Source organism: Chelmon rostratus, chromosome 22 (genome assembly GCF_017976325.1).
Source record: "Chelmon rostratus isolate fCheRos1 chromosome 22, fCheRos1.pri, whole genome shotgun sequence".
NCBI lineage: Eukaryota > Metazoa > Chordata > Actinopteri > Chaetodontiformes > Chaetodontidae > Chelmon > Chelmon rostratus.
The window spans coordinates 5,372,577-5,382,815 of NC_055679.1; the positions used below are offsets into that span (position 1 = coordinate 5,372,577).

The 10,239-nt window shown below is 43.6% G+C and overlaps 2 protein-coding genes across 7 annotated transcripts in view; both read right to left on the reverse strand.

Moving 5' to 3' along the window:
* The window catches only part of cep83 (centrosomal protein 83), a 10,638-nt gene extending 8,119 nt beyond the window's left edge, over positions 1–2,519 (reverse strand). Inside the window, exons 1-4 of one of the 6 annotated variants that reach the window (XR_006007914.1) lie at positions 2,342–2,519; positions 918–1,138; positions 625–775; positions 335–427 (exon numbers count right to left, since the gene is read on the reverse strand). Coding sequence is in view for 4 of the 6 variants with exons in the window: in XM_041963563.1 (XP_041819497.1) it covers positions 335–427; positions 625–775; positions 918–1,117 (444 nt within the window). In the remaining 2 variants the exon portion in view is untranslated. Of the gene's footprint in view, positions 1–334; positions 428–624; positions 776–917; positions 2,160–2,341 lie in introns of those variants that run through there. The other 5 variants (XR_006007913.1, XM_041963563.1, XM_041963562.1 and 2 more) reach the window with 5 other exon arrangements.
* A 1,033-nt stretch (positions 2,520–3,552) lies between these two features.
* Positions 3,553–9,897, reverse strand: hcfc2 (host cell factor C2). Its single transcript, XM_041964165.1, has 17 exons — positions 9,719–9,897; positions 8,808–8,956; positions 8,557–8,717; positions 8,048–8,250; positions 7,786–7,870; positions 7,572–7,675; positions 7,141–7,371; positions 6,858–7,049; positions 6,682–6,746; positions 6,161–6,281; positions 5,832–5,888; positions 5,707–5,744; positions 5,482–5,616; positions 5,105–5,290; positions 4,656–4,953; positions 4,486–4,558; positions 3,553–4,395 (listed from the first exon to the last, which is right to left on the reverse strand). Exons 1-17 carry the CDS (start codon positions 9,882–9,884, stop codon positions 4,386–4,388), a joined length of 2,274 nt encoding a protein of 757 aa, XP_041820099.1. The 5' UTR covers positions 9,885–9,897; the 3' UTR covers positions 3,553–4,385.
* Positions 9,898–10,239: the final 342 nt, after the last annotated feature.

The window sequence follows — 10,239 nt, forward strand, 5'->3', positions numbered from 1 at the left end:
TCCTCCCGGGAGGTCATTTAAGTTTCCCCAGAGAATTAATTGCTCAGAAATCAATTAGTAAATGAATTTATTTTAATTCAGAGCATCTTTGCCAGAAGAAACCTAGCTTTTGCCTCAAGCAAGGTTTAACACTGATAAGTATAGACTTACATTACACATTTGTTACATAATGACAGGGAGAATGTAAACTTGACATAAAACAGCACTAAGTGGGCAGTAACTATCAATAACACCATAGTCTGTAGCCAATAGTTGCTGTTAATACAAAGAAAATTGATTCCACTTGTGTCCCACATCACTGATCTATGACACAGAAACAGACAAACTGACTGACCTCCTCCAGTTTATTGAACCTCTCTCTGACTGGAGCCTCCATCTCCTGTTGCACCTGAGCTCTGAGCAACTCCAGCCGCTGAGGGGTCATCACCTGGTCAACACACATGCACACACACAAACACACATGTTTGAACCCACAATGTCAGTGGAAGTTTGCTTGCACAGAGGCAGTTTTGAAAATCTCGGCCACACCAGGTCTGTGAATGTAGTTTCACCCCCTTTGGTAATCAAAGAGCAAACACTTCATCAGTCCAACAAGAGATTTCCTCCTTCTCAAGCTTGGTTTACCTGTAGCCGAAGCTCCTCCAGCTCCCTGGTTTTGTCCAGCAGCTCTCCTCGGAGCTCAGCCAGCAGCAGCTGCAGTTTCTCCTGCTGAGCCTGCCTGTCGCTCAGAAGGCGCTTCAGTTCACCCTGAGCCCGGGTGAATTCATCCTGCAAGCTACAAAAAACAGGCAGCAGGGCAGAGACTGAGCGCAGTGAGATACTAACGGATACATGGGAAACTGTGAAGCATGATGCACAGTGGAAACATAATCAACACAATCATCTGTTCTCCAGGGTGAAACAAACATTTATGTTACCTGGCGTGTTCAGCCTTCAGTGTCTGGTAGTTGGTCCTGTGGTTTTCACACTTCATCCTCTCATCGATTAGCATCTTCTGCAGCTCCATCTCTGCTCCCCCCAACCCAGCGGACAACCCTAGCATGGCTGCAGACTTCCCCATCCCAGGCTCCAGGTTCGGGACGAGACTGGCCGAATGGCCGAGGGTGGAGGAGGTCATCTCACCTCTGCAGGAGGAGAGCTAGAGACAGATTAATTAAAGCTGGAGAAACCAAGCAAAGGAACTGCCGTGTGTTTTTGTCTGAAAGAAAGAACCAGGGGTTGTCAGCTAGCTAACCCTCAGTCCTCTATCAGCAACAAAAACTACCTACATTCTCTGGAAGCATGGTGAGGTGCTTTAACAAGGCAAAATTTGTTGTCAGTTAGTTACCATGGTGGCTTTGACAAGAGTCCCCCAGCTACTTGTTAAAATCACAACCTCTTAGCAGTCAAGGCAAAGCTCTGAATCAATCTCAAGTGATTAGTTAGCGCCACTCCCTGGCTGCCCGCTTTGCTGTGGATACAGAGTCTGTGATTGCGGCTATTGAACCGCTTTAGCCACTTAACATCAAGCAGCCCGTCTATCTCTGAAGCCATGCTCACATCAGTGTCACTCGGTCAGAATAAATTAACAGAACAGTTTAGCATGAAGGGGTCATGCTAACATCAGAGTTCGAACTGTAGTTTCATTTGCTGACTCAAGAATCCAGAAATATCACTAAGAAAGTGTCACAAAACAAAAGCAGACTTTTTAACTTAATGTGAACGCTGGATAAGGTTTGTTGACATCCGGCTTATTTCAAAAACAACCTTGTAGTGTTAGCGTTAGCCTATATTGGAGACACAAAGGCTAACCTGTGGGATAAAAGTGTTGATTACAATACACAACGTACTTATTTTGGCTATAAACTGACTATAATTCAGGAGTTAATACTGCAAAGCGACCTCTCAAATTTCACAAAAGCACTGACAGTTTTTAAATGTCGCGCTCTGTGTCCCGCGACTTAATATGCTAACTAGCCAGCCAGCTATTGGACTGCGTCCATTATCGGACGCTAACGTTAATGCTACCTGCACTTTTTCCTTTCAAAATCGATTCAACAGGCTTCATACATGAAGTCACTAACATGAGTCAGACAGGTTTTCACAAATTTAAACATTCAAAAAGCGATCAAAACAAAATTCTGAGCGACTTAACTCGGTAAGATAAATGGCTTCCTGTATGCTAACTTTAGCAGCAATTTGCCAAGCCAAGTAGCGTATTAGTTAGCATATTAACGTTAGCACACCTGATTTTGTCTTGCTTACACCGCTAACGTTTTGCACAACTCGGTGAATATTTTTCATCAACAACGATGCCGTTTGCTTCACACACTTGACCAATCGGCTGCCGAAAGCAACTTACCTTTTGTTGACTCCTTTCTTTCAAGCTTTCTATTTGACTTGCTAGCCAGCGCTAGCTGGCTAATCTGTAAACTACAAACTGTGGGATCATGGGAGTATTTTACCCGAAGTGCATTTCTGTTGTCCAAGAAGATAACGCTCATCAAACTTTGTCAAAGGGATATTAATCGTGGCGCTGGAAGTGTTTGACATGGTAAGGCACTTTCAATCCCTATGTGCTAACATCATTCAGACACTTCAGACATCGAGAGGCTCCATTCCTGGAGATACTTCAGTACCAGGTCGACGTGGAGTGGACGCAGCGAGCTCAAAATCAATTCAATTAATGGTCCCCGGGTAGCGGACGTGTTAGATATCCATCCAAGACCCATTTCGCTACCATGCAGTGGGCCCACAGAGCTGCAATATCAAATCTCACACATTAATGTATAAATAATAATTTAACATTACAACATTGAATGATTTAACATTGACGGGGCCCTATCTGCCTATGTAATGATTACTTTTACCAGAATTTTCCCTGTGTGAGATCAATAAATGATTGTCTTTTTACTTTTCATACTTGGATATTGCTTATTTTATGTAAGATCTGAACCCTTGGCCATCACTGGATTAAAGTGATCTTCACATGTATGAAACCACAAACATAACAAATAAAACAGTGCTGGTGTGATTGCACAGAGCAGTTAAACACTTCGGTTACTGCTTTAAAAAAGCAGAATTATAGTTGTCCTCAATGAGAACCAATCCACCAGCATTACACATACACTGCACCTCAGATGATCAACTATGGCTAGTGCGAGTGAGGCACGTGCAGTTCTGTGAAGTTGAATTTCCTCTTGATGACCTACAAGTTTATCCTTATCTCCATTCATCTTAAAGGGAAATTATGAGTCTGCATCTTGCTTGCTTCAAATGCAGAGAGTTAAAGATAAAAAATACTTCATGTGCTATCCCTTACCACAAACTGATGAACCCTTTCACAATATCAAAATGAGAGAAATGCAAGAAAGAGAAGAGATTCAGGTTCTGGTCTAAATGACGTTTGGACGTCTCTCCAGGTGTTCCATCACAACACTGGTTGAAAGGGACTGTAATAATCTGAGGCCAGATGAGACGGAGGAGCGGAGGAAAGAGAATAATACAAAATAATTACAAACATAATGTTGACACACAAATCTCATCATACAACAGCTGTGGCATGTCTGATACCTTTAATAATCAGAAATGTTAGTAGTGCCTCAAGTTTTTGAACAGGGCCTGAAATATTTTTTTAACTGATAGGACCAGTGTGTAGGATTTAGTGGCAGGTAGCAGTGAGGTTGCTGAACTGAATACCCCATGCCTCATCCCTCCCCTGGTGGAAGCTAAAAACCCAAAATGAAAACTAATGAATATTAAATTCAATTTCTGACAAGTTCCCATAAATCATACACACTGGACCTTTAAACGTGTAAATGATCTGGTGATGATAATGATAATAGAGATGCAACAAAATTCAAAAACAACAAATGTAATGGATACAGGAAATGTTTGTAGTAACATGGCAAAACACACGGACAAAGACCTGAATCATAGGAAATAATCTGATTATAAAACAACAATAACATTCCACTGCAGAGATAATTGGTATTTTGTAACCTCGCAGTGTCAATAGGATGATAAAAGTGGTCAATGATAAAAAAAAGATCTTACCATCAGTGTTTCCTTCAAAAACATGACATAATGTAGGAATAATTAGTGCTGGATAGTAGAAAATAACAGAAAGTATCTCCAACCTTTGAAGAGTTTTAGATCTGAAATCGTATTTCTAGCTTGGGCTACATCATATTACATATTGCTCAACAAAACACTTATTTTACTGAAATGGCCAAGTGGTCAAGCTTCCTATGAAAATGCTTATTTACAGGGGAATAATTAAATACATAAAAAAAATAAATTAACAAAACTATCTAGGTAATATACAACATCTGAGTGGGGAACATTGCCAGCTTCCTGAGTGTACATATTGTCTTTTCCAAAATATGTCCTTGGTTCAAATATTTTTAACTGGAGCTGCAAAGAAAAAGGAAATGGAAGAAGCAATTCAATAAAAATTCAAATTTAGAAAATGAACAGAAATCACACAAGTTCAAATCTGGTTACCTGTCTGCAGCGTCCTGGTCAGCCTCAGTACTGTTGTCTGCTTTGGATGCAGATGCTCGCAATTTACAGGGATCTAAAAAAAAAAAGAAGAAGACAGAAACAGGAAGTTTGCATCTGTCCACAAAAACGAATTGAGTGAGCTGAAACTACAAAAAGAAGAGCTGCTCCACCTTGAATCCAGCGGATCTGCGTCGCTGGGCCATAGCCCTGCTCGTTCTTGGCAGCTATGCGGAAGACGACAGCTGGCCGGTTGGAGGCGGAGCAGTCGATGTGGGCGTTGTCCATGTTGGTGGAGTTGACCGTGCAGGACGTCTTGGTGCCGCGGTAGATCCTGATGAAGGCCATCTGACCCGGACGGTCTGTGCTGTTGGAGCGGCTCTTCCTCACCGCCATGTACATGGAATACTCCAGGATGCGGCCCGATGGAGAGGAGGGAGCCTCCCACGTGATGTGGACTGAATCGTTGGCCTGTGCAGAAAAAAGAATATTAGGACAAATAGGAACAACAAAGTAACTTTATCAACAGCTTGTCAGTCTGAAAACAGTCTATGCTAACCGATACTACCCATGTTGACCACATTTCCTCACTCTCTGCATCTGAATATCCTTGATATGTCACCTTGGTAATTTTGACAGCACAGGGCGCTCCAGGGAAACCAGGCGTGCAGGTTTTGAACTCGCTGACTGGGCTGAAGTCTCCCGCGCCAAAGCAGTTGATACCTGCAACTCTGAACCTGTAAGTCTGACCTGGAGCCAGTTCCTGCTTCTCTCTGCCCTGGTAGTCCTGAGGCCCGGGCAGCTTTCTCTGGAGAAAAGCAAAGGATTGACAAATGATGTGTGTGTGAATTAATTATATGCCTGCATGAGCAAGAATAATAAGGGGTCATGGAGTTTCATCTTCTTTTCAATGCATTAAAAAACAGTAAAATCAGTCTTTCAGTAGAACACACAAGTGATGGGCACTGGAAAGGGTTGCTTTTTTTGGTATGTTTTTACCTCTTTAGTATTTGAGGGTCGACTGCTGATGGCTGCAGGCGCCTGGTCGCCGTCAGCAGGTACAAAGTAGTGGCTGACCTCAGAGAAAAGCGTTTTGAACACACCAACATCAAACCACACTGCTTCATCTGGATTCTGCTGGACATGGAGGGGAGAGTTTATAGTCCTAGTTTAGACGAAGCCGAGTGAAAGAGCTGCCAATCACTATCCAGAAGTGAACCTGACCTGATCTGTTGTCTTCTCAGCTGAAACAGGTTGTCCCTCTGAAAAAGCAAAGGAGCACCCACAGTGAACTTCACTTTTTGAAACCCTCAACCTGCTGCAGTCTGGTTTATGAGCGTCATCATTACCTGACTGCTGTTGAGCTGAGCTGCTGAGCTCTGTTCGTGACGTCTCCTGTCCAGCACCTACAACCAAAACGATCAGAGGGTCAAAGCTGAGAAACTGAAGTGATGCTAAAGCTGCTCTGAGAAGACAAGAGTGTTGAAATCTTATTTGATGAGGGCAGCTCAGACTAAACGGCTGCTTTAGAGCAAAAGCTTGCTTTGTGTTGTTTCCTTAAAGCTACGTAGGAAACCGAATAGAGATACAGTCATTGATGTTACATCAAACATGCCTACTGCATCTTTAATGTCCTTAACGATTACATGGCATTTCACCACTTGGAAATAAGACTTACTGCAGCGCTTTGTATCAGAGTCCTCCACTGTCCCTCTCCCAGTACTCCTCCCTCCTTGTGCTTGGGTCTCTGCTGAGCCACTGGCCGATTTTACTGTAGTTTCCTGCTGTGCCGGAGCATCCTGAAATTCAGGGAGAAAATGAAAGACTTTTTTGTTCTAAATAGAGAACATTGCCAGAGTAAGGCACAAACAAAACATAAATAGCAACAAAGCACAGTGATTTTTAACTGTGTTAACTAGCAGGGCTCCTTCACAATGCAGTGTTATTAAAATTACTTCTTTTACCCAAGTTCAAATGACCAAAAATAAATAAATAAATAAATCTATAGGGGAAAAAATACAGGAGTGTCTGTTGAAACCACTCAACATGAATGTATTGAATATTCAGTCTAAATAATAGTACAGACATCTCTGTGGTTGCTCTGCTGGTCTGTTCAGGATATATAGTTGTAAAGCAGGGGCGTGGTCTTACATGTAATGATGTTTATTTACACTAAGCAAAGTAACACGTCCAATATACCTGAGCTGATGCTTTTGCTTCTTTATTAGCTGCTCCCTCAGTTTGAAGTTGATTGGACTGGACACCTGAGAACGGAGCGTTAAGCAAAATTCCACTGTAGAGTCAGAAATGTCCATAGAGTGTTGCCCACACCGATAAGCATGCTATAGATAGCTGAGTATGTGCACGCTCCATACCTGCAGAGTCTTTATCCTTCCCCTCCACTCCATGTGTTCCACTTTGTTTGGCTGGTGGATGACTGGCTGCAGTACACACAGGCTGGAGCTGAAGGATGTAGCAGTCTGCTGCCGCCAGGGGGCGCCACGCCACGTGAAGCATGCTGACTGTGGATTTGATGAGTAACACAGCCTCTGGAATGGCTGGTCGATCTGAGGACAGAACACAGAATATTATACTGAGTAACTGTATTTGCTTTTTGTGAGTTAAAGCCTTTCTTAACTGCTCGCTCTTGGCTCTCACTTGTCTCCAGGTACCAGAGATCCTTGCAGCACACCTGGTAGTTCCAGCTCTTACGATATCCGTCTCGACCGCTCCAAATGTAAAGCCTGGACCCGACAGAAGCAGCACAGTGGCCAGCTCTGGCTTGGGGCCAACATGCGTATGGGTCATCACTCTGGGGTCCCTGGCTCTGCAGCTGGGACTCGATATCGTCCTGCTGCTCTGGGCCCAGGTTCTGCCAGCTCATAGTGTCTGTGACAGGAACACAGGGCGGCAGTGAATTAGCTGGCTTCTGGGTGATGCAGAAAGCCCAACACAAGCAGTGGTGCTGAGAAAACTTCATTAAAAAAAAAGATTTAACACCACATTCTGCTAAAACTGAACCAATAAAGACATTCTTTAGGGCCTCGCCCTGTGTTAAAACTCTGATAAGAGTAGAGAAATGTACTGACCTAAGTTGAGCACACTTAAGGAGTTAGTGCAGATCCATTCAATCCCTAAAGCACTGTGTTTGTCTGACTCTGGAACTGGAATCCAGCCACCGAAAACATACATCCTGCAGACAGAAGGACACAACATGTCAAAGGCTAGCATGTCCAGGTGTCACATACAAACTAGACATCCACTTTAACTGAGATATAACGTCGACAATAAAGGATGCCTTACTTGTTTCCAATGACACTAGCAGAGTGAAGGCTTCTGGGAAACGATGTGGAACCCCTGGTTTGAGGCATCGACCAAACCATTGTGTCTGAAGAGAGGAAAAGAATCATGATAAGGAACTAAATATTACATTATGGAGAGTTGGTCCTCACTAAATGCATACATGCAAATAAGCCTACGACATGTTAGAGGCACAGTGGCAAGTACAGGATGTAAGAATTTTCCTTTCTGAAACGTGCACACAGTTGATTTAATCACATCCTACCGAGGTCAAGCTGCCAGAGGTCGTCTAACCGGCATCCTTGCATCCCTCCAAAGATATAGAGCTTCGGGGAGCCAAGGCCAATATAGGCAACCGAGGTGTGGGACTCCCGTGCAGAAGGACCCCCACCCTTCGTCTCTGGGATGCTCCAGCCTCTTGCCCCCGATACAGACTGCAGCTCAAGCTCATAGAAGTCCCCCATGTATCTAAGAAGGTAAAAAGTCAAACTCATTAATGCAACTCTCTCATAGATAGAGATAGAGGTTATATATCAACTACATAGTTTCAATGCTAGTTAGCTGTAATTTGGTCACTAATGGTGCAAACACAAACAAGCCTGAAACTTTTTGTTCTTAATTGTTAAATAACATGTAAGTAAGAAGTCTTCAGAATTCATTCCCACAAACAAATGAAGCAGAAACAACTGGTGTGCCCCCTTTCTATGCTTCTCTGAAAAGCCCAGGGTTAACTAACTTCAAACGTTATATATTGTGTGTGTAGTTGCACAGCACCTTGGTACATTGCCATTGGGATCTTCACTATCATTGGCCAGCCCTCCAAACAGGTAACATTTGTTGCCCACAAGAGTGAAGCTGTGCCCAATCCGAGGGCAGGGAGGCAAGCCATTCCTGGGTGCTCTGGGCTTCAGCTTCTTCCACAGCCAGCGATTAGCCTGAGCCAAACAGGTCAAGAGTCAAGATTAGAATAGAAAAACGACAGCAATATGGTTAGAATCACTACTGAAGAAATGTGACAGCATTACCTGAAGTTCATAGAGGGTGTTCGTATATTTACCAAACTCAACCATGCCACCAAAGACCAGTATTCGAGTGCCTTCACAGATGAAGCCATGGGCAGCACAGCCAGGCGGGATGTCCCCCCTCACCGCAGGCAGAAACCACTGCTTTGAAACTGAAAGAACAGCCAGGTGGCAGCCATCGCATGAGACAGACACATGGTGAATGCTGCCTTTTAGACACTTCATACACCCTATTGGAAAACAACCTGTGCAAACAGGGTGATTATTGCAGTAGCTAGACAAATATTACCTCAAACACCACCTCACGACAACAGTAAACTTCAGTGACCTTATAGCACAATGCTCTCCACAACATGTCAACACATCTTGACAACAAACACTATTAAGTATTGATTCAGTGCAAAGTGTTAACACATGCGCACGTGAATACAAACATCAGTCTCAAGCTCTGCTCACACATCAATGATAACGACATAGTATGTTTAAGGACATAAAGCTACTTATATGTATATAATACCGCGTTGTCAGACTTTTTCATTACAGCTCAACTTTTTTCAGGTAACGGTACCAAAACAGCGACATATGACGCTTCTCCTACCACACTGCTCAACATTGTCTTTAACCAGTTAACGGCAAAGCTACAAGCAACGTTAGATTTCGGGGAAAAAAATACTAACTGAAGCAAGCTAGCTAACTGAAGTAAGCTGTCCAACTGAAGTTAGAGGCTAGTTTACAACAACGAACCCGTATTACCGCAACCAAAATAACGCTGAAGTTGTCTCTGACCTTTAAAAAAACAACAAAAGCTCATGACAAAGGGCTTGGTGTCCCTCTGTGGTCTTTTTGAGTCCTGCGCATGCTAAAAACATTAGCCGCTAACCCTGCTAGTTAGCGCCCAGCTAACGTTAGCTCACCAGTGTTGTAAACATGTAGGTACTCCGCTATCCCTTCGTTTCCACCACCGAACACAATAATCAGCTCCCGTATTGCAGCTGCTCGGTGTCCGTGTCTGGACCGCGGTGTCACTCCTGTAACGGAATGAACTTTCCTCCACTGCGGCTCCTCGGTGCCCGGGGTCATCTTCCTCGCCGAGCTGAAGTTTGGCGCTGTTGACGTTTCAAAGATGCGGGCGGAGCGAGAAGAGGAATCAGGAAATCCAATCAGAGAGGTCGAAACAAAACAGGACGCCTGACTCTGTTTCGTAGACCGGGTATCAAAAATGTAAGGGAAGTGCAGGCTCATTTGCTGAGTGAATAACGGGGGAAGGAAAAAAAACTACTTGGCGAGTCAACTTGTTTGTTCTTGCTTTCTTGATCAGTCAATTGACTATTTACAAAACCAGTCAAAGCACAACTGAAGGGGGACTTGGTGACATTGTTGATTCAATGAGAACAACCAGTAAATATCATGAGCTCAGTGAAAAAGTACAAACCTA